The sequence below is a fragment of the Miniopterus natalensis genome, chromosome 15 (assembly GCF_054644295.1).
Source record: "Miniopterus natalensis isolate mMinNat1 chromosome 15, mMinNat1.hap1, whole genome shotgun sequence".
NCBI classification, from domain to species: Eukaryota; Metazoa; Chordata; class Mammalia; order Chiroptera; family Miniopteridae; genus Miniopterus; species Miniopterus natalensis.
In genome coordinates this window covers 18,549,435-18,574,200 of record NC_142095.1, presented here as the reverse complement: position 1 = coordinate 18,574,200, position 24,766 = coordinate 18,549,435, and the positions used below count along the sequence as shown (strand labels likewise).

Genomic DNA, 24,766 nt, shown 5'->3' with positions numbered 1-24,766 from the left:
GGGGCCTCAGGTGAAGCTGCATCTTTTCACTCTTATAAGCCTTTTCCTAGATCCCTGTCCCTTAAATCTTCGTCTTGCTCTTTCTAAGGCAGATTCTAGATCTCCACCAAGGCTTGGGCTGACTCCCTGTGGAGTTCCCTGTACCTTTCATTTGTCCCCCTGGAGTTCTTGGCCATCACTAGCAAGCTTATACCTTCTCCCTGGTCATGGTGATATAGGGCAACATCCTTATTGTAAATATGAGAGTGTTTGAAAATGTTTTCAGACATTTTGTGAACAAAGGAATGAGAACTGGATTTTAGAAGGTCAAAGAAAAGGGCTTGAGGGAGGCAGTTCAAAACCTTGTTTCAATGGTGGTGGTACTTTTACCTCCATGGAGCTGGTAAAGCTTTGGGAGAGGGGGGTCTCTTAACTGAATGAGCCCATGTTTGCTCTGGATGAGTTTGTGTGATCTCGGTGTGGCTCTGGCGTCACTATTAGCATTGCCTCTGCTGGACGCCCCCCTCAGAGCCATGTCAGAACCCCTGCCCCCACCCCAAAAGCGGTGGCTGTAGTATGTTTGGGCCACTAGATGGCAATGTTGTCTAGTTGGGTAGCTGGGTAAGGCTACGGATTCAAGGAAATGTATCTTTTTTTTTTTTAACTTAAACTACTCATTATTGGAAAAGTGTAACCGCAAAGGGATATAATTCACTGTTAAATGGCAAATACCAGCATTCTAGCTTGTAAAAGAATTTAAAATGAAAATTGTTGCCAAATTGGGTGTGTTCCTAGACCAGTCTCTTGCTGTTTCAAATCCTTTTACTTTCCTAAACTCTGACGTCTTGTCCCACCCACTCATGACAGGCACATAAACGAGGGCTCCAAACGGACTCCTCAGGACCTGGTCCAAGTACTCAAGAAACTGAGAGGCCAATTAACATGTCTAAGCCTGAGTGTCTGCTTAACAAATATTTTACGTAATAATATTATTACTATTATTTAAACCTTGGCCATAGGGACAAGGTTATATCCTTACCTTTTCCACTATTCTTGGTTGTTAGATATTTGAAATTCCAAGGGCTTAGAAACCACGCCTGGTACTACCCACCCATTGTCCCATGCTGATGTGTTTACACTCAGAACAGACACCTGTGAGAAAGATATTTTATGTTCTTTTTTTAGGCTGCTTTCCTGTATTAAAGCAATGGAATTGGCTTGCCCCCCAATGGTTGCCTCTAAGTCTTCTGTGTTTGTTCTTTCTGCCATTTCAACTATGTTTCGGGCAGCAAGATGTTTCCCTAGGAGACAAGACAGAAGTCTCTTCTTATCTGCAGTTTCGTTTCCCATGGTCTCAGCTACCTGTGGTCAACCGCGGTCCAAAAATATTACATGGAAAATTCCAGAAAGAAACAATTCATAAGTTGTCAATTGCGTGCCATTTTGAGTAGCGTGAGGAAATCTTGCGCATCCCAGTCCACACTGGACGTGAACCGTCCGTTGGCCCTGCATACAGGCTGTCTATCCCTACCTGCTGCCCATTAGTCGCTTAGCAGACGTTCTGGTTAGCAGGTGGACTGTGGCGGTATCTCAGTGCTTGTGTTCAACTTGGGAGATAATATCTCTCTTTTGGAGATTCACAGTGAACTTGATAGCGTTATAAATCCTCTGAGAAGTCCAGTGGTAAAGAAATCTGGTTCACTGATTTCCCTGCACCTTCTAAAGGTTCTGAGTTACCTCAGAGCACACTCCTCCCCAGACCACTTAGTAACTAACACTCTTTTGGGAAGACTGACTTAAAAACATCCTTCCCTGATAGATTCACCACAAAGAAAGTATCTGAATGTAGTGATGAATGGTGAGCTCGAATCTCTCCTAACTCTTCTCTTCCCCTTAAAACAGATTGTTTGTAAGCCATGTTAGTTCTTTAGAATTAATAGGACACAAGGCTTGGCTTTAAGTTACAAAGTAGTTATAAAATTACTTTTAGTTTCAAAACCATCACATATAACTTAGCTGTTGATTCAAAGCCTTACGGAAACATAAAATGAGAAGTGAACGACCAGTGATTTATAGAATCTAATCTTTCTTCCTTTATAGGTGGGAAACTGAGCCCTAGAGATATGCCCAAGGCCCCATAGCTAACTGATGGCAGGCTCAGGTCTCCTAGTTGCTGGAAAAGGTTTCTTAAGAGTTTATAATCGATATGATTCCATTTTCTAAAAAATTCCACTCACTTTTCTTTATTTAAAGCAAAGAGGTAGAAAATGAGAGAAAGAAGTGCCAGCTTCTTTCTCTTTCTACCACGAATGCAGAAATTAGTAGCTTGAATCTCTGAAATCTTGGTGGTTTAAACTGTAGTATAGCCACAGGTCCAACAATCACTTCTCCCATTTCCTTGCAAAAACCCAGCCTTGTGCAGGCAATGGTATGTCCAGGCAGACCCAGGGGATGGATTGTGAGTGTCCTGAGCCAGCAGCAATTCCCTTCCCTTTCTCCAGTTTCAGGAGCAGGGGTAGGTGTGTGGCCAGTTCTGTCCAGTAGGATACAGAGAGACCATTTCTGAGGGCTCTGGGAGGTCATTTTACCCCTGATCAAGGAAGAGAGGCATAAGAGGGGAAAATATTTGTGTCCCCAAGCCTCCTTCCCCCAGGGTGGTTTGGATGGGACGATATGACGGATGTAAGTCCTGCAGCCATCCCGCATCATCAGGAAGCGTAGGAAAGGAGATGTGGATGGCAGAGCCGAAAGGTGACGTATTGCACCCTGAACTCTTTGCCAGGCGATGTAATACTGATCCTATTATTGGAGCCACTGTTACTTAGATATTCTGTTACTGATAGCTATGTCATTCAAAAAATACAGAAACAAACAAAAAAACACGCCAGCATCTGTGACCCTCTGCGCTGGGCCATTTCAGAAATTCTAAGAGATGTTCTTCCCAAAGGAACAGCATCCCTTCCTCCTGCCTTGTCATGCCTCGCTGCGGCCATCAGGCCTCTGTCCGTCCCTCCTAGCTGCTGCTGTGGCCACAGAGGCCTAGAATCACAGCTTCCTCCGTAGGGCTCGGCTCCCATTGCACCGTCTCTCCGAGAGCTCCTCAGAGAGCTGGAGTCAAAGGGAAGCTGGTGTGCATTCTGTTTCCTCTCTGCCACATTGACCTTAGTCACAGAAAGGTGACAGAGTCATGTGAGATAACGGGCAGTCATGCATCGTGTGCACCAACCCGTCCAGGACTGGACATCTGGCACCAGCAGTGCTCCCCAGTTATTACGACCATCCAAACACCCCATACATACTTGAAAGGATTTCCCCCCAATGTTATATATTTAAGGTTATACTCTATGTTGACTCAGGTAGTTCTAGGTCACTGGTTCTCAGTATCACAGAAAACATTCCAGAAACGTGTGGGTTTGATTTTAATTCCTTAATCGGCTCTACCATCATTTGGTGTTTGTTTAGTGCTTTTAGGTCACAAGTGATTTTACTTCAACTAATGATCAGAATTCCTATAAATGCAGTATTTCTTATCAGCATATATCTAAATGTTTATCATTTCTGATTATTTTATTTCTTTCTCCTTTTGCCTATAATGCTTTATTAGCCAGTGCTTTTCATGTCACCAAATTTTGCTATTTCAGAGTGTTTGTTTCTTCATATGATTTAATTTTTATTACTGCCTTGTGACATAATTACAGCAGGTATATCTGTTCATACATAGGAGGGGAAGGGGGTTAAAACAGGAAGCAATTTATCCATGATCTAGCTAATTACTGACCAAACTACGACTATAGCCCTAAACTCATTTATAAAATGGGCAAACTAGCAACAATCTTGTGAGGATTTAACAATGTAATTTTATCAAAAAATAATCTCACTCCCTGTTTAATCAGTAGTAATGAGTATTGTCAATAATGTTACCAAGCCCATATCTCTTCGGTTTGTTTTAATATCCACTATTTTCAGAAAATCAGCCCTCTTTAATTCATACTGAAAATCCAGCTAATCATGGGAATAAGGGACCGAAATATTCCACATCCCTTAGCTTTCAGGAACACAAGTGTCTGGGGACCATTTACCACTTAAAGGATCTGAGGCTTTTACAGCTACTTCTACAGACTTGCCTCAGCATTCTTTCAGAAGAGCCAAATGAAGTTCTCTCAAATACCATCATCTTACATCTACCCAAGTCCTGCATTCTTTATCTGCAGCACTTTGGGATCTGATGTGCACTGAATGATCCCAAACAGGATCATAAGCAATTATTTCAGCGTCTTCTCCCATCCAATCTCCCACCACAACTTCTAGGAAGAAGGAAATAAGCTGATCTGCATTTCATCTCCCCTCCTTTTTCTTCCCAAGCTCTGATGAGGCCTGAAAGGCACAAGCTGGGCTTCCAGTAACAGTTTAGAAGGAAGTCATTAGCTAAAGTCTTAATTACTAGTTTTAGAGTAATTGAGACTTATCTCTAGTCAACAACTTCAAAATTTCCCTGAATCTGTGTCCAATTTCTAATAGTATTTTTAAATACATGTTTGTTTTATAAAGCTTTCCCCAAATCCCCTCTTCATTGTACACAATCTTTAGAAATAGGCCTTTTTCCCACTTAATGTAGAACTGAGAAATAATGTTCTTAAACTACTCAACTCCAGTTTGAAAACTCTCAGGTAGAAATTTGAGGCTCAAAAGAAGTTCTTTCATTCTTTCCTCATTCTTGAGTGTCTTTTTCAGCAAGGGTAAAATATCTCAGTGGAACGTGAAAGAGCATAGGCATTTTATTGCTCCTTTATTGTACAAGCAAACCCCAATTTACAGTTATTTTCCTGAGAAATTCAAAGACATGTCATTTTCCCCCTTGGTTAAATGACTAAAATTGAAGTTGAAGACTTGGATACTGGAGAGAAGGACTTCTAACAATAAATAAAGTTGACATTTCATGATGAGGAGGGAATTAAAATAAATTTTACTGCTGAATGATTGGGGCATTCTGGTATTCCCGGACTATTAAGAAGCTTTGATTGGTTAGCATTTGTTTATCTCTTAGTGTTTGAGTCCCTCTTTTCCTCCCTTTCTTTCTCTTATTTTTTTCCCTGCCTCTCACATAATCACAGTCTCCCTCCTAGTCTTTCTCTGCCTCTCAAATGTAGGATATCAGTGAAATTCCACACATAGCACCCTATTCCTGCACATCTGCACCCCCCAGTTAGCACTGATCTTGGACTGAGCAATAAGGTCTCTTACTAAGAGTAATTCACAGCCACAGTTCAGATTTGGCCTTTGTCTCTTGTGCCATTTTTCACCCAAGGCGTTCCCAGTGCCTCCATTCCCAGAAAATGCATTTGGAGTGTCAAATAAGTGCAGTGTGTGGCACTGAGCACTAACCGTTGACTAGGAATGAGTCACTGCCCACTTGGCTCCTGCCCAGCTATTTTCCGCTGAGTAGGTCTAAGCCTGAGGAGAGCAGCTAAACAAACAGAAAATCACCCTGCCGCTTCAGAGTTCCAGAGAAGAGCCACTTCCTCAGTGTCTTATCACAAAAGTGAAGAGATTTTGGGTGTCAGAATGCCTTGGGGGGGGGAAGTACCCACCTAGGACCCAGGAGATGGCGGTTCGATTCCCGGTCAGGGCACATGCCCTGGTTGTGGGCTCAACCCCGGGTCGGGGGCGTGCAGGGGGCAGCCCATCAATGACTCTCTCATCGTTGATGTTTCAACTCTCTCTCTCCCTCTCCCTTCCTCTCTCTGAAATCAATAAAGATTTTTTTTTTTCAAAGAAAAGAAAAAAAAGTAAGGTACTATTTCATTATTGTTATTAAAAGCTCCCAAATAAGTTGTCTTAAAAGTACCTACTGAAGCCCTTGAGCAAAGATTGGAATTTTGTTTATTTTGCAAGTGAACTATTGGTTTAATTATTGCTTCTTTAGGCTTTGCAGAACCCCTCGTGGGAAGATGAAGTGCTATGATAAATGAGCTATTGAACGGATACCCAGGATATGTACACTGTATTTTTCTTAACCATGTGAAACTGCAGGCAGAGTGTTTCATTTCTTTGGTTCAAAAATAGCAATTAATAGTTTCCTTAGACTAGAATAATGGGTTTCTATTTGATTATAAAAAGTACTTTATTCACCGTCATTCCCTCTTAGACAGACATGTAGGTTTTTAGAAACATCCCCACTATTCTTTGCTATTCCCTCTAAATGACAATGTTCTAACAAACCAACAGATTACATTCTCAAGGCCTTTTCTTTTGATTAGTTTAACTTCTCTTCCGTGGATATACTGTGCTAATTATATTTAAGGTTTAAAATAGAAACAGTGGGAAGAAACAAATAGCCTTCAGCCACATCCATTCCAACACAACTGCCGCCTCCATGTGAAATCTTTCTCGTGTTGTGTTGTTTCCTCCGTTTCTCTTCACGTGATTGTGATCCTAGTCTATGCAAATTTAGGTGCCTTGTATTTTACATAACATTTTATGTAACTCTTACTCTGTGTTTTATAAATATTTGTAAACACTTAATATTTGCATAGTATCTCATCATGTAAATGAGCTATTCTGTTTAGTTAACCCTGTCTTAATCGTTACACATTTCACATGATATTTTTTGCCACTTGAATAAAAAATAATAAGGAACATCTCTGTGAAAAATATATTTACTCTCTAACGGAGCAAATATATATTGAATGCCCATTGTTTGCCAGACACTGGTTTAGGTGTTAGAAAGAGCAGTGAAACAAACAGAGACACTGGCCCTCATGGGATTTAAATTCCAGTAGGAGACAAACAGGAAACAAAATAAGGAAAGTCTATGGCATGTTAGGTAGGGGTGAGGTGCCTGGAGAAAGTGCAGCAGAGAAGGGGAAAGGAGTGGGCGGCAATGGGACGCTACTGGTGAACACGACATTTAAATAACAATGGAGGGGCAGCAAGAGGACAGCCAACTGCTTGTCTTGAAGAACATTCCAGAAAAGAGAACATTAAATGCAAAAGACCCTAGTCCTACATTTAGAATTATTTTAAGGAGTGGAATTATTGGGCCAATGAATATTAATATATACAGCTTATGATATTTTCAGAGTGTTATTTTTAATTGCATTATTGTTAGAGTATTTACTGATCAATGAAGTTCTAGCTGAAAAGCAATTTTTTCATGCTGATATTTTCTACGGTAATAGCTATTGTGAGAAGTTCTAGGTGCATGTTGCTTTCTGAATTTTTTTTAACACTATAAGGCATTTCATTTAATGGAGTAATTCAGGTAAAATAATGTTATCAATATTGTACTACTGTGATTTATTCCTATTTTTCATAGAAGATTAGATATACATAGGGAATGAGTTGTGGTTGCCTGACAAACACGACAGTTATTTCACAATGTACCTGAATATGCTATGTTTAAATATGAAACATCTGTGACATGACAAATTTGATGGAAAATTATCTTAGCTGCCCTGAGACTTACATATTACTGTAAATAGACTAAGGGAAGGAGCACGTACTCATAAAATATGAAACAATAGTGCTTGTTTTGAACAAGACAAGGGAATTAAGAATGGAATATTACTAAATTTAGAAACCCAGAGAAAAATTGTGAGTTCTTGATTTAGAAACATATTGCACAGTAATGAGGGCTTTTTTCCATTTTCCTCTTAGCAAACATAAACCCTGCTATGTCATTCTCTCAGCCTCCCACTTTTTCAAGCATATTTTCTTGCAGCATGTAAACTATCATATTCTGTAAGTAAAAATTACATTATTTATGTGGCTTATATTTTCCATTTCAATCCATGCATTTAGCATTTGCCATTGGAATAATCTCCTCTCCCATTACCCAATAGTTTAAATATAAATAAATACATAAATAATTTTTAAACCAAATACATGTTGAATATATTGAAAAGTTGTTTAAATATTTTAGATAACAAAAAATATTATGGTCACCTGCCCTTAGGTGTTCTTCGTTATGTGTTACTGAGTTCATTAAGTATTTGTTGCAGATCAATACAATGTCACCCAAGTGACTGCACATGGTGAGTCCCCACCATGGCACAGGAGACCCTTCATGATCTGGATTCTGGGTCTCTGTGCTTTTATCTATCACCACTTGCTTCCCCTTCCTGTGGCTCCAGCCATACCCGACCCCTTGCAGTTCTTCAACCGTATTATCCCTCACATCCTTTGTATTTCCATATCCTCTGTATTTTCTACTCTCAGGGAAAAGTAGCAAGATATCTCTTTACCCAGTCAAATCCTCCTTGTCTGTGAAGTATCACCTTTGGCCTCTTCTACAATGTCTTCTTTCTGACTCTTCTTGTCCCCGTCACCATGAGTCTGGGTTAGGCTTCCCTCCCTCATTCTTCAACCCTGTCTCATAATTGCCTGTTTATCTCCCCCCCACACACACATGCCATAAACAGACTATGAGCTGCCAGAGGACATGGACTGGATAACGTATTTTTCTCCAGTTCCTTCAACTAATCCAGTTTCTGACCCATAGGAGGCAGGAAACTAATGTTTACCTACTACCATGGTTCAGATAAATGAAATATGAAATGTAGCTCATTGAGTTAAACAACGGACTTATTTCCAAAGGCAGCCTGCATGGTATTTCCATGTGTTCCCACAGGTGATAGCTATTATTGGTGTACCCAGAGTGCTCATCACATAATCTTTTTATTTCCAGTTTTCTGCATACATCCCCCACTAACCTATAATTTCTTTGGATGCAGGAACAGAGGATCAATCTTTGTATAACCAAAACCCAGCTAATATATGTACATATTAGGTGATCAATAAATGGTAGTTGAGTAAATAGATGAGAAGCAATCATTATTAGCTCTATTTTACTTAAACAGAAATTGAAACTTAGAAAAGATTAAAAAAAAAAAATTCCAAAGGACACACTGCTACTTGTGGGGGAGCGAAAATTAGAACCCAGTTATATTTTATTTTAAAGCCAATGTTCATCCCAGAGGGTCCTAACATTTTATTAATTCACCACATTTAACTGAACTAAGATTATAATTTTAAAGAATAAAATCCAAAAAATATATATACGTATTTCAAACTTGCTAATGTTGTGCCCATAGTCTGACTAGTATTGCAGTTTCCGTGGAAATCAATAATTTTGGTGGCATTCCTTGGAGACCTTCCAAACAGTTTTATTTACATTGAATAATCCAAACAGCATCATAAAAAGTGTGGAAAAACTCAGAATACACTGGAGTGAAACAAAAGTCGAGGATTCTGAACAAGAGGGAATTCTTCGCGTTCATCGCTCTGGGAAACCAGTAGTGGACAAAGAGGAGATGTCCTCGGGGAGAGGCTGGTCCAACACACAGGCGTGAAGGCCTGAAAGGCCATTTCGTAGGCGCACAGCAACACTGCGCACGTGCAGGACGGGGCGCGAGGATGCACGGCCGTAAAAGCAGCTGGGAAAGGGGAATGGAATGAGCCTTGCTGGGCTTGAGTTGATGATGGAAGTGAAGGTCTGAAACGTACACTATAAATTTCATAAAACAGGAAGAAATTGCAGGGAGGCTACTAGCTGTAGCAGCCAACAAAGTTATTTTTTTCAAAGGATGGAAGCAAGAGATGTTAATGGCAGAGAGGCAAATGAAGATGTGATGTTTCTTGCTGAAACGTGTTTCTTCTGTATAGTTCACTGCCACGTCAGGACGCATCTGGTCACGCACATACACACGCACACACGGTTTTAAGTTCCTGGCAACAGCATGACGTGGATCTGTGCACATGTGCTGGTGAGAGGAGGAGGGCTGTTCTGTTTTCAGGTCATCTGGGAGGCTTACTAGGCCGAGGATACTTGTAGCAATAAAAGAACTTTTTCTTTTTATAGGACATATTTCTGCCAAAGAATTATTCACTCTTTATTTGAAATCCAAATTTAACTGGATGTCCTGTTTGCTGAATTTGCTAAATCTGACAAGTATATACTGGGGTGACCTCAATGGATCATACTAATGCCTTGGCTTTAGCAACACGAGGAGGTGAAATTCCCAGGAGCTGCTGCAGGGAGGGTTTATGCTGAAATGAGGCTGACCAATTTGGGGCTAGGGATTGCAAAAGAAAAACTGCCACTTAGGAGTGCTGCCATTCTTAGTAGAGCTTAGAGAACTGGGTGCATCCCTTGCCCACAATGATAAAAGGTCACATTTTCATTGGACTGTCAAGACCAGCCTCCAAAGCAGTATTTCACGAGGCTGGGAATTGTGAAATTACTAAGACAATGAAAGACTGAGAGCTGTGGACTTCACTTTGTGTATTAGTTGGGTTTAATCATTTATTGTAACGTGAGCTGCAACAATACTTCAGTGGCTTATGAGACTCAGAAATGTATTTCCCTCTCACCTGATGTTCTGGGGAGTATATTCAGGGCTGGTAGGGAGAAATGGGAGGAGGTGCTTCTCTTACATCATTATTTAAGGACTGAGCCTGACCATGGCTCTACCATCTTCAATGGATGCCTCCTAAGGTCACTTTGTTCTTCTTAATTCCAGCCAACAGAAACAGAAAATCTAAGAGCATGGGAAAAGCAAATGTTCATAATTTTATGGGCAAAAGCATAAAAGCTGCACACAGCTCTTCCATTGGCAAGAGCCTAGCCATGTGACCACAATAGTTGCAAAGGGGGCTGGGAAGTGTCACTCAGCTACAATTCTATAACTCTGGAAAAAGGGAAATAAAATATGAATTTTGATGAAGAATACCTTTGATACTATGCATTTCCATAAGGTGGATTTAATCTCCTAGAGCACATCTTCCTCCCTGGCTCTGACTATAACCCAGGTGCATCTTAGAATACTGGCTCTGGACTCCTCCTGTTCCACCCAGTACTGTTCTCCCTTGTTGAGTTCCATATGTGATTATTTGGACTTTTAATTCTTGGCTTTGATGACCCAGCTGCCATAATGAATTCTTGGCTCTTCAGTGCCTGGTGATGTTGACTTGACTTTTCATTGGGTCTCTCTCTCTCTCTCTCTCTCTCTCTCTCTCTCCTTCCCTGACCCTGATCTCTCCCTTTCTCTCTTCCTCTCTCTTTCTCTCTGTTGTCAAACAGCCCTGAGGGAGAATTAATAAATGATAGACACAACTTTTCTTCCCAACTCTCCTTTTGACTTCGGTAACCTGTATTATAACACAACTAGAGCAAAGAACTACTTTATGCCCCAACTTTAGCATTATTGCCTGGTCCTACTCAAACGTTACTGAAATTAGAAGGTTGTATCCCTATAATATTGATCTTTTTTTTATTTTACTGTTTGCATGACTGAATGTAGATTAAATTAGAAAAACCACAAGTACAAATGCAATTCTGACATAACACAAATATTTGGGCAATTTCTACTGATGGCACTCATAAAAACAACTATGAAATCAAAATGCACCTAAGTGAGAATCTAGTTTTTCTTAATCAAGCATGACTCTATTATTTCAAGTACTGAATCTTTTATTCCATCTAGATTTTTAAAAATATAACATTTCATATTTGTGACTAACCAACTTTTGCTTTAAAAGTCAAATACATTAGTTATATTATAAATGCTTTTGAGAATCCTTAAATATGTCTTGAACACATTTATTTCGAATGGTGTTAGAAACCTGGTATCTGAAAGATTGGCCACTGGAATAAAACAGAGAGACCAGAAACAAATATGTTATAAGCTACTCCTGCTCTCACAATTTTAGCCAAAGCAAGTCACAGAGACACACTTTATCTCTTCAGGTGGTAGGGAAATATAAGTGTACCAGGAGGTAGAAAGACAGAATTAGTTTGTAAATAGCACTAAAGACTACCACATATTACTAAAGATATTTTGTCCTCAAATATGAAAATGAACAGGAAAGTTGTAATTAAAATATTAAAATATAAAGTGATATAAATATATATAAATAAAATATAAAGTTATATTTAACTATAAAAGGTCTTATAATAATTTAATAATAAATTTTATATTTATAAAATTTTTCTCTCTACTGAAGATATATATGTTGGGTTTCTCACTGGGGCAAACATTAATTGTATTAACATATTCTTGTTATCTATCTCAGTCTTTGAATTCTAAGCTTTGCTACTTAGATAATCAATATTTTACTTCATATGAAATTAATAGACCAATTACAAGGTTTTTTAAATTTTCTAACTAGATATTATAGTTACAATAGTCCTTATATTTTCTATTCTACTTAAATTTGGAAATTTTACCATTGGTTAACTATAATTATCAACAGAATACGTATGCCAAAGACTTTCTATAATTAAGTAGCATATGTTTAAATCACGGTTTTTCAATAGTTTGTGTTTAACCATTAAGTTGTTTTTATTTAAAATGATCCAGTAATTCCAAAATTCAATAGCTAATTTATAGTTACATATCACTAAAAATGTAAATAATTTATAAGGAGCCAAAATTGGTAATTTTTACACATGCTAATGTGCCTGTTATGTGGAAGTCTTTTGATGTGGTAACTTATATCATAAAATTAAAGCAACATACAAAGTCAATATAATAAACTAATCAATTAGAGACAACAAGTGGGAGTTTTAATAGAAATCTAGTGGGAGTGTGTGTTGTCTCCTTTGACCTTCCAGCATATTCACAAATGGGGCTTGCTTATGCACCTAAAGATGGAATGACATCAGATAATAAAAATGAGAGTCTGTGGATGCTGCAAAGGTCAAAGGTATAGTGATACATTAGCTCTCCTAATAAAGGATAGGAGCAATCATTTGGGAGCAATCTGCACAAAAAAGCGATATTTGGGGATTTAAGTTGGCAAAAGTTTACTTCAGCTAATAGTAATGCAAGATTCTTTTTAAAGATCCTCAACAACTTGCTAAGGCTGCATTACTAGAAAAAAACAATCCTAATTGTATTACTAGAAGCATTACACGCCAAGCCCCATTGGCAAAATTTTTAATGTCTGGTAATATCAAGTGTTGAGACTGTGGAGTAATGAGAACCCTGAAAGCTCTGCTGGTGGGAGTGTACATACTTCCTAATATCTCCCACACTGAGCAGGCTGTGTCTGGGGATTAACTTTTGTCTTTCCTGATAAAGAGGGGAGGAGAGACGATTTTGAAAATGTACGTCCTGCTTTTAGGCAAATAGGGGCTGAGCAGGTGGCTTTTCTTGTTTCTGCTTCTCAGTTGCCTTCAGCTCAAAATAATTCTTATGCCAAACTCGCATATTTTGGGATGGCATGTACTGTTACGCTTTCAGTATCTTACTCCCGAAAGGACAGGAGTCAACTACATAAGTGGTTTTACTTTTTTCCTTCACTCGAAAATCCCTTTTCAAAATAAAAATTGATAGGGAGGCTCACTATGTAAAATGAATAAAAGCTCAGCCTGAAAAGCAAAAGGAAAGAAGACGAAACCCGAAGTCATGAGGCTTGTGAAACTGGAGGCATCCTCAGGGCTGGGAAGAGGAAACCGTATCATCAGTAAGAGACTTGATGACTGATCTTGAATATTTATAGACGGGGCTTTGGGACGGGAGAGGTCAATGTATTCTGTGTTACTGCTAAAGATGAAACTAGAACCCAGGAAAGGGGTTAGAAGGTGGAAGGCACCTTGAGGAAAGGCAGAATTACTTAGTGATGGGCGTGTCAACTAAGACAGGCTCTCAGAAAGCGGGGAGCTTAGCACGCTGGAAGCACTCAAAGGCTGGTGGCCACACCTTTGTGAAGGACATGGATGGAGTGCCTGCATTTCCAGAGGCATTAGGAGAGAGGACTTTCAGGTCTCTTCCCCTCTAGACGGGTCAATGCGATGGTGACATTGAAGGTCAGACCAATGTGAGAGTCCACCTTGGTGCCGCTGGCCACACTGGTACAAAGCAGAAGCCAGGACCAGCCTCCGCCACTCCTCAGTCCATTTGCTTGCCTTCTGTAAGCCTCACCTTTCCTTCTAAATGCAATTGCTCTTAAATTCTCTCTTTCACTGAGTCTGCTGCCCTTTCTTTTTCATAAATCTTTCGCTTTAGGGTAAACAAAATGGACACATGCTGACAAGATGATCAACGGTCAATTATTGGCAATTGATTACAGTCACTCTTAGGATTATTAGTCCTTCCAGCCTCTTCGTTAATCAGCTCTTAGTTATTCATTCTCCCCATACCCTGTAGCTCAAATCTGCTGTAACATCACACTGTGTTCAAAGGAGAACCTCACAAGCCATGAAGAAAAAAGAGTATCTTTAGAATATTAGTCCGGCAACTGGTTTAGTTAAATATCTCTCCACCCACGCTGTACTACATTGATTAATTTTTAAAAGAATCGCTAAATGAAGATATTAATTATTTGTATATGGTGCATATGCTCTCATGCACACAATTCTATTTTAATTTACTTTTTAACGAGTAAGCCAATATGATTTTAAAATTATTTCCCATCTGGCATGCATGCTAATAAAGAAAAGAAATCACTCATTTGAGCCATATTGAACTTAACCTTTCTTTGTACTTCCTAATTACATAGTTCTCAAGGAAATCAAACTGTAAAAAATGGGTTTAAGCTTTCAGCTTTCTAGTCCGCATACATAGCCATTTGGTTTGGGAGAGAAAGGAAGCACTTGTTTTTGGAGCTCCCTAACAATATGAAAACAGGGCATGGATACTTTTGTCTCTCTATTATTTGTCTTGATTTTAATCACGCTTTTGTAAAACTGAAATCCAACAAGGCAAATGATTATCCTTCAAAACCATTAAGTGACACCTGAGTCATCAGATAATTCAATTATATTCTGCCTCATTTTGGTGGGGTATATTACAACCAATTTGGGGGAACTCTATAAACCACATAGAGTAGGGATGGTAATACTCTAATGCCCTGCTCAGGATCTTGAAAGGCTAAAATCAATGTGTCCGCTAAACTGTTGTTTCAGGAGCTCAGAATCCCCTTCCAAACCCATGTGGCTGTTGGAAGAATTCATTTCCTTATGGTTGTAAGACTAAAGTTCCCATTTCTCGCTTGATGTGAGCCAGGGGCTGTTCTTAGCAACTGGAGGCTGCCTGCTGTTCTCTGCCAGGTGGCCCTTTTCACAACATGGCAATTGCCTTCTTCCTGGCCAGCAGGAGCATATCTTGCTGGTTTCTAATCCCCTCCCATCAACTGAAGAAAAACTCTGCTTATACTGGGCTTATCTGGTCAGGTCAGGCCTCTCTTTAACCAGATGCCGCAGCACGGTCATGGCTTCATATGGCATCATGCTCGCAGGTTCAGCCTCACCCAAGGGAAAGAGCTAATGAGGGAGAGATCCTGGGGGGTCATCTTAGAACTCAAACTCCACATATGTGAATTTAAAGTGGAAAGTAAAAGTGATCTGCATCAAGTACATATTAATGTATGTTTTATCATAGTCATCGTCACGCCCATGATATCAACACGTTTCTAACCTCATGCAACACTATTTGCTTATTTTCAATGGTTTAAGTTAGCTGTAAAGAGTATTTCAATTCATCTAGTTATTATGTAACTCGGAGCTTAAAATTCACTTCATAACGTCTGGAATGTATTACGTGCTCAGAAAATATTACTATTTTACCCTCCTTAATATCCGTTTGTTAAATTAAACTGGATCTGCCAAGAAGAGTATTTTGGATGTTATCAATCTGAAATATGTTAAGAGGTTACCACTTGTCTAACTTTACTTAATTTTATTCAATTTTCTCTCTTCCTCCCTTCCTCCATGCCTGTCTCCTTCCTTCCATCATTCCTTTTTTTTTTTGGCTTTCATTTTTTTCTCTCCCTTCTCTTTCTCTATCTTTTCTTCCCAAGCAGATATTATTTTAAATTTCCGAACAACCTACGTCAGCAAGTCTGGCCAAGTTATCTTTGAAGCAAGATCCATTTGCATCCACTATGTCACAACCTGGTTCATCATTGATTTAATCGCTGCTCTGCCTTTTGATCTCCTGTATGCTTTCAACGTCACAGTGGTGAGTAGAGAAGACCTCCCTTGTACAGGACCCTGAAGGTTGGTTTCACCCCCGGGTTTATTTTTCACATGTTCAATTTTTAAATGTTTGTGGCAATTTGGCAACCAGGATTTTATATCATTTTTATTAAAGATGCCAAGGTGCCCAATGATATGCAGGCCAGATTGTCCACTTGGGGAACTTACTTCCTTTTGAAATTTGCATTACCTGTTTCTAGTTACTTAGATACCAAGAGCAAGGTTATACGAAAAGTCTAAATTTATCATCGGTACAGACTCACTAAACAAATCCTTTGATAAGAAAACCATCTATAGAAATACAGCATAACTTTATATTAGTTAGGCAGATATTTGCCTGCAGAGGCTGGTGGAGAGTCTGAAGGTTTCTTCTACTTTTATGACCTTTATTCTCACTTCTTGAGTATAATATTGATTGGCAAAGCAAACAGAAGACAAATGAAGGTAGTGAAAAATGCTAAAATTAAAATAAGAGAATGCAACCACTTTTTAGAAGTCCTTGTAAAATTGTTGCATGAGGCAGAAACCTAAATGACACAATGACTGACATAAACTTGAGAGTTCTCTTGAATTGTTATTAATATTTGTAACCTCTCTCTCTTTCTTCATCTAAAGCCTTTATCCTCATGTCTCCTCACAGGGAAAGAAGTATGCCTACGTGTAGTAATAACAATTTTTACTATTTAATTATTGATACCCTTACAAGATTAAGTGCTCTCTTATAAATAGAGTTTGGGGGAGGTATAATAGCATTTTTAGACCAGTAATGCAATTTGCTGCTAACATGAACAATTTTAACAGGAAAAAAGAAATTCACTAAACATTAATTCTAATTAAACATATTTCCTATGCAGTTAACAATCTCCTGTAGAAATAATATTCCCTATCAAGAATGTAAAAATATAATTTTCAATATTAAACAGTGATCAATATTTCAATCAGTATCAACTTCAGAATGAAGACTGAACTGTAATCCTGACTATTTAGGACATATTTGTCATTTGTTAATTTCCTATATAGTAGGGTTTTTCTTTTTCTTTTTCTTTTTTTAAGTTGGGAAGTTGAGGGTGTCAACCGCTTTAAGAAGTTTATAACCCAACTGAAAGGAAAGCTCTGGAGCAAAATTTAGTATATAATATCAACCTGTGCTACATTGAATTGTTGTCCAGGCTTCTTACAGTGCTTTTTAAGATTGAATTTGACTAGATAAGTGTACTATAATGAAAGTGTAATGACTTAAACCAGGCTTTTACAAGACTGCAAACATATATATATATATATATATATATATATATATATATATATATGCCCCCAAGGAGTACATAATTCACAAAATGCTAATAAAATGTTTCCAAATTCTCCTGAAGAATTGTTAAATAAATGGTGTTTAATAGACTGTGCTCTAAATTAACTTGCTTCTTTGTTACTAAATACTAATAATATTTTTTATACTCCATTTCTCTTTGAACCCTGGACAAATCGTATAATTTAAAATATATAATTATTATAAAATACATAAAACAGAAATATATAAGCTATATTTACATATCAACATCCTCATTGCCTAAAATTAACACAAACAAAAGATTTTTGAAAAAAATTTAATTCTCTTGATGAATTTTAAATACCTGTACACTTTCACTACACTCCTGCTCCCTTTTGTTACTCATTCTGACTTGTGAAATCTGGCAGGAAGGCTTCAGAAAGAATGCAAGTTATAGATTAGCATCTAGGTCAGAGGGAAAGAAAAAGAGGAACAAAGGAATCTTTCTTATCAGTGATCTTTTTTTTTTTTGCTTTTCACAAGAGTAAGCATATGATTATTTAACAAATTGGTAGAAATAAATTAATCAGATTGAAATATTCTATTTGAACCTCAAAGCTTGTTCAACATGTTATATTTTCTTCCCAGGAAACATAAGTTACAAGGATATAATTTATGTTATGCCATTGTGATATTGCACAGACATATAAAAAGAGAGGGGGAAAAAGAACAAATAAACAAAGGTGCTGTCTTCCAGATTTAAAATGTGTTCACTTAGTGCATTTCCAAAGATGACATTGAAAAATACAATACAACCATCAAAAATGTACATTTTAGCAAATGTGGGTTCTGCTCACAATTGCTAAGGGCAAATGTTTTATATATAGCTCACACATTTATTTATTAAAACTTACTATATGCAAGTCCCTAGGAAAGGCACTATGACAGATAAAGTAATGAATGGGACACAGAAAGTATAAGAGAGTGAAAAAAGGCAAAAGTACACATCCTAGTTTATCATCTATCATCTGAGTGACTTCCTTGGGAAAGTTATCAAAATAGGTCTAAAATAAGCATAAAAATTCCTTCTGAGCTTCCGAGCAGCCTAAAAAAGGCTACATTTCTATAAAATACCTTCCTAGAAAGACCTCAGTACATATGAATTAGCTCTTCTCTCTCCTTCTCCCCCTCCTATCTTTCTCTTCCCCCTAGTTGAGAGCCAGGAGATAGTCATGTCCACTTGTAGTAGAGCAAGCTGTCATTTGATAAGGGAGTTTGATGAATGAATGAATGAATGAATGAATGAATGAATGAATGAATGAATGATTGAATCACTGTCTTGCACCTGTCTACAAGTAGCTTATAATTCCCATCCGTGAAAAATTTAGTAGAGCATCCCAAGCGTAAAGGGAATCCTTTACTTTTTTCAGGTTGTATATTTCCACTTACATCAGAGATGCTCCTTTCTTCTGTCATTCCTCAGGAGCCAAAATTCACATTTCTAGCAGGAAGCCGCTCACTCTGAAGGGAGTAGGCGCGATGTTTTTTAAGTGCCCGCCGAGTCGTCGGGACGGCTTCCCCTGGCCGCGCAGGCCGTCCCGAGGGCCGGCGGCTAGGAGCGGGCCGGCAGCTGCGCCCTGTCCCCCCACAGGTGTCCCTGGTGCACCTGCTGAAGACCGTGCGGCTGCTGCGCCTCCTGCGGCTGCTGCAGAAGCTGGACCGGTACTCGCAGCACAGCACCGTCGTCCTGACGCTGCTCATGTCCATGTTCGCGCTGCTGGCGCACTGGATGGCGTGCATCTGGTATGTCATTGGCAAAATGGAGAGGGAAGACAACAGCCTTCTCAAGTGGGAAGTTGGTAAGGGCTCGCCTTTGTCGCCTTTCCGTTCGTAAGTGCACAGGAGACTGTCTAGACTTTGGAGGGAGCGAGAGACGGGTCTGTAAGATACAGCCTCTGACTGCCCGTGTCCCATCCTTTTTTCTTTCTTTCTTTCTTTCTTTTTTTTTTTTTTGGTGATGGGGAGGTCCATGCTACAAGTGATTTCTTTTGAGAAAGTTTCCTGGAACAACCTTAATGTTTTTTTTTCCCCCCAAGAGTAGTGGGTTACGCTTTCAATGGGTTTACTGTTTTAAATGACCAGCAAGTCTGCAGAAGTGTTTAGATGAGTAATGTGTGATCTGACCTGGACGTGTCCCGTGCAGGGCTGGTAGTAGAAAATCACTCGGCAGCTGGCCTGTGGCCAATCATTACAATATTTTAAATCATAAGAAAATGATCATTTGTGTTTTAAGTGGCAAATTAATAGAAAAAAAAATCCCTCCCATTTTTTGTTTTAAAAAAGAGAGAGCCCAGCCGGGCGTGGCTCAGCAGTTGAGCGTTGACCTGGGATCCAGGCGATCAGGGTTCGATTCCCGGTCAGGGCACATGCCCGGGTTGTGGGCTCGATCAATGACTCTCTCATCATTGATGTTTCTATCTCTCTCTCTCCCTCTTCTCTCCTCTCTCTGAAATCAATAAAGATATATTTTAAAAAAATAAAAATAAAAAAGAGAGAAAAAGCTATCATAAAGACAAACTTTCCACATTTAATACACTTTGAGAATTTTTGATATTTATTCTGGATAAATACAAATATAATTTGTTAAGGACTGGATATTTACAAATAGGATTTGTAAAATTGTGTGTCCCCAGAATACATGGGAGTTTAAGGGAAATTTTCCAAGTGATACATAATTATGCATAAATGAATCTGAAGTGTCAGCACATGAACACATTTTTTAATTATGTCATCCACAAGAACTTTAATCGAAAATGAAAATTCTTGAAGGCTATAATCTTCTATTTTAAAATACCTGCATTCTTCTCACAGTCGTTTCCTGAGTTGCCTGGTTGTTAAGAGTAGGGACATTGATATGTTTCTGGCTCAGGTAGTGCCAGATGCTTCTGTTCTTAAATGAGTTCAAAGTTGATTATATCTCACATAGGAAACACTCATTTTGGGGTGGCCCACAAGGTAATGTGAGCATTGAAAAGAAGAGGTTTACTGAGATAGCTAATGGAGGCTTGTATCTAACTTTATGTATGTATATATGCATTCATATTTTAAATGCCTTACTAGTTTTCCAGTATCATTTATCATATAATCCATTTATTACCACTAATTAAATATGGCATTTTAATCATGCTTAATTATCATGCATACTTATGGCTGTTACTAGGCTTCATTTTTCTTCACCAATAATCTAATTTTATATCAATACTGCAGAATTTTAATTATTGTACTGTTTCAATTTTGATACAGAAAGTAGAGCAAGACGACTCTAGCCCATTTACTCATTTAGATCAATATAAGAAAAAATTGCACTCCCCCCAAAAATCTAAATGGTTTTTTAATTGCAGTTCATTTCATAAATTAATTTGTGGAAATGAATGCTTTTATAACACAAAGATATTTTGCCATCCAAGGTTATGATATTTGATCTCCACTTATTTAAATTTTTAAAAATGTAATTAAAATAAGTTATGTAGTTTTCTTCCCATGGGTTGCACATATGTCTTATTAAGTTTATTTCTAAGTACTATATATTTTTATGCTTATGGGATTAGTATCCACTTTCCACCAACTTTGTTCCAGTAATTGGTATAAGAAATTCTAGCGACTTGAAAATAATATTTTATAGATATCTCAAATATATGTCTAATAAATTTTAATTAATTTCTTTGAGTTTTTTAGAAAGACAATCATATAATCTAAGGTACTAATAAATTTCTCCCTGACTTACCTAAGTCTGTACTCATTTTGGCTACTGGTTTGAGAAAATTATTTATTTTATTAAATATTTGCTCTTAACTTCACCAGGAGGTTTTACTGAAAATATATTTTATAGATCACTAACAGACATTATTTTTGTTGCTTGGTCTTCCAGAGAGTCAAACCAAACTTTAAATCATGGCTCTCAAAAATATATTTCATAAAAGAACGTGGTATAATAGAACAATTCTTGGCTTGAACATTGGGACCCTCTATTCTAACCACAGTCCTACTACTACCGATTAGCTGTATGGCCTAGGAAATTTTATCAAACCATATCTGTCCCAATTATCGCTTTGAAATGATATACTTGCTTGATTCTTACTGAGTCTCAGTCCTTGTTGTGTCATAGCCCATTTGGAAAATGAATGGGAATTGTAGGTCTCTGATGATAAATTCATATGCCCACATACAAATAGTTTGCATAAACTTATAGCGTGTGTTCTATGATGTTCTTTCCTGGGCTCCTTGTAAACAAAGCAAAGAAGGGCATCCTAGAGCTAAGGTGATCGCTAAGATTGTTTTCAACTTGGAGAAGATTTAGTTAACAATTCCTTTAAGGAAACTGTTTTGCACCTGAAACATAGGTATGCTGAAGAAATAATACCTTAGTCTGTTGACATGCTTTTCATCATAAGTTAAAATTGGGTCAGAGCTGCCCTAACTCAGCAGTAGAACATGTTTGAATCTGTCCTTTCCAGGTTTTGTACCATTAGGATGTAATTGTTTTCTGTACAATAATATACATCCCATGAAATGCCTCTTGTTTAATACACTTTTTCCTAAAATTCTTAACCATTGGAGGATTTTAGCCACAGCCATGCACTTCCAATTATATGATGCAAACAAGCTCAATAAATAATTTTACTTTACATGCAACTTTTAAGGAATGTAATGATTTCTTAAATTGAGAAAAAGTGATACCACTCTAGATGGGAGGTAACTTGTGATTAAAATGTTCGAAATTTTATTTCTGATTCAATTTCTTATTTTTAAGTGAAGAGGAGGGAAACAAAGACTTTTAATTTTACTCTAAGGTATATATGAACATAGTCATGTCTGGAGAGAGTTATTTTACTCTAAGGTATTTCTAAAGAAAAAAATACATAGTTCTACTTCCAAAAATATGCAAAGTGCTTCTTGTGGCTTCTGGTCTGTGTTTCAAAGAGGAAGTAGGGTTGGCCTGATATATCTTTTTCTTAATTACTCTTAGTTTATATATTTCTTTTTGGAAATCCAAACAAAATATCTTTTAATTTCCAGTGCTGAAGAGTAAAGATAACATTTTAAAGAAATAGTAGAAAATAAAATGTGAGTTCCATGGAAAACAATCAGAATGCCAGCATTTTTAAGTTAGTTACCTTTCTTTACCTATCTCCCTTTCTCACTAAATTCAAGAATATTGGACTCAAATAAGAGTGTGTGGTTTTTTGTTTGTTTGTTTGTTTAGTAACAACCCTAATACAGCCTCTCCCATCAGCCCACTGACATTCATAGGAAGGGCAGGATAAAGACAATGTTTTATCACAACCATCACTGAAAATTAGGATCAACCATTGATTTATTATTACAAGAAATGAAAGCAATTTCCACTAAAAGGCAGGCGAATAGAATTGGGTTTTTAAATATAATCAACAGATAACTTGAGTTTTTTTGAGAGACCCACACTAATGGAAGCCCTTTATTCCACACATACTGTGTGCTTTGGTTCAGAGAGGGAAGGTATCTGAAAAAAATGGATCAATTTTTTTCTTTACTGCAGACATTGCTTTGAAAGAGAATGGTAGTTCTGCCAGGCCCAGTAGCTTTTTTGTTTCAACCAAGAATATCAGAGTCTTTAAACTGTACAAAATTCCCCGCCTTGGAGATAAATATAGAGAAAAGAGGTATATATGTGTAACCCACGGACACAGACTACAGTGTGGTCATGGCGGGGAGGGCTGGGTGGAGGTGAGCAAAGAGGGGGAAATGGGGACATATGTAATAGTGCCAACAATAAAAATAAAGTTACATAGAAAAAGAAGGGTAAGAAAGTCGTCGTAAGTTTTAAAAATCTGCATGGATTTCTTTTAGTTCTATCATCAAAGATTTTTTTCAAGTTTGTTTAAAAAATTAAAAAATAAAATGGGAGAGGAAACTGTCAATATTGACTAATAAGTAGAAAACTATAAATTAAATGGGCTTTTGAAAATTTAAATGTCACCATCAAATAGAATTTAAAGTAGCACACATACCTTTTAAATCAAACTATGGAACACAGAGAAAAGGAGAGAAATAAAAGAATCTCAAGAAAACACAAATTTAAGAAATAACAGCTCATTAAGCATCGTGATTTTAATGAATATTTAATGACATAGGGGAAAGCTCAGGTTATTTCAAGTGAAGAATTGAGGATACAGATTTCTATATATAATGCAATTCTCATTTGGGCCAAAAACGGAAGTACACACACACACAGTGGAAATAAATTCAGTGGGTAGTGGAATTACTTGTAAATTTATTGTTCTTTACATTTTTGAAAATAATTTACCTATGTCAAATAAATATTTAGCTTAACATTTATTTAGCACAAACTACATGCATGGTGCTTAATATATTTGTGTGCCTTCTCTCAGCTGATCTTTCTTGCAAAATTGAGGCAGATACTTTCAACCCCATTTTACAAAAAGGGAACTAAGTTTGGAAAGTTTATTTCCTGGACACTTCTCATCTTTACATATTCCTGTGTGTTTATGTCAGAAAGGTTTGTATATCACCTAACTTCATAATCTTGCCAGAACCACAGTCCCGATTTCTGACCTCCCCTAAACATAACCTAAATTCCTGTGTGATTTTTGTTATATGTTTTGTTTGAAATATAAGAATGGTTGTAATTTGATCCATAAAAGGCCAATCGAAATTGGGTTAATTACTCAAAACCTCATTCACACTTGGAATGCCTTTACTGGGGGAAATCATTTAGACTTAAGACTTCAAATTTTCAACTCTTCAAACAGAATTGTTCAGTCACCAGGAAAATAAATTATGCTGCTGTCTTAAGAAGACATCATTAAATGTGCTTAATATACAATTATTTCTTTCTAGTTACTATATTAATCAGAGTAATTCTTTTAAAATAGGTGACAATTTAATGAACTAGAGATTATTTTCCTAAGAGAACAGAAAAATAGAACAGGAAAAGAACTGAGTCTTTGAGATCATTGCATTTAAACCCTACAAAGTTTCCAATACTTACTATAAAATAAATACTTTTTGAGGCCCTGAAGAGAACAATGCTATGAGCAATAGAAAGAATATAAATTAAAGCCTGCCTTCTAGAAGTATAGTGTTGTCAGAAAGTCACAAGGTAGACACAAAAGTACACAAAACCTATGTTTTGAAAAATATTGGAAAGTAGAAGTGATTCCAACTGAATCTCTGGGTTTAAAAATGTGAGTGCTATTTGGGACAAAGATTCATCAGAGAACCTTTAGGCGCGGGGCACAGTGTGAACAAATGCGTGGAAGTAGATTTCACAAAGTGCCTGAGGAACAGTGAGTGGGTGAGAAGAATTTGTTTAGGGTAGAAAATTCTTGAACGGCTGGGGTCCCAAAATAAAAAGGCCAGAGGACAAAGAGGACAGCATACCCGGATGAGGCGGGACAGGTACTAAAGTAAAAGCCCAGGAAAGTTAGTTCTGAAAGAAGCGGAGAAAGCAGGTCCCACCTGCGGGAGCCAACCATGACCTAACT

The 24,766-nt window shown here is 37.7% G+C and overlaps 1 protein-coding gene across 1 annotated transcript in view; it reads left to right on the top strand.

Annotated features, from left to right (window-relative positions):
- The window catches only part of KCNH8 (potassium voltage-gated channel subfamily H member 8), a 234,917-nt gene that overhangs the window by 135,494 nt on the left and 74,657 nt on the right, over positions 1-24,766 (top strand). Inside the window, exons 6-7 of the mRNA XM_016198776.2 lie at positions 15,784-15,941; positions 18,874-19,081. Coding sequence (XP_016054262.2) covers positions 15,784-15,941; positions 18,874-19,081 — 366 coding nt within the window. The remainder of the gene's footprint in view (positions 1-15,783; positions 15,942-18,873; positions 19,082-24,766) is intronic.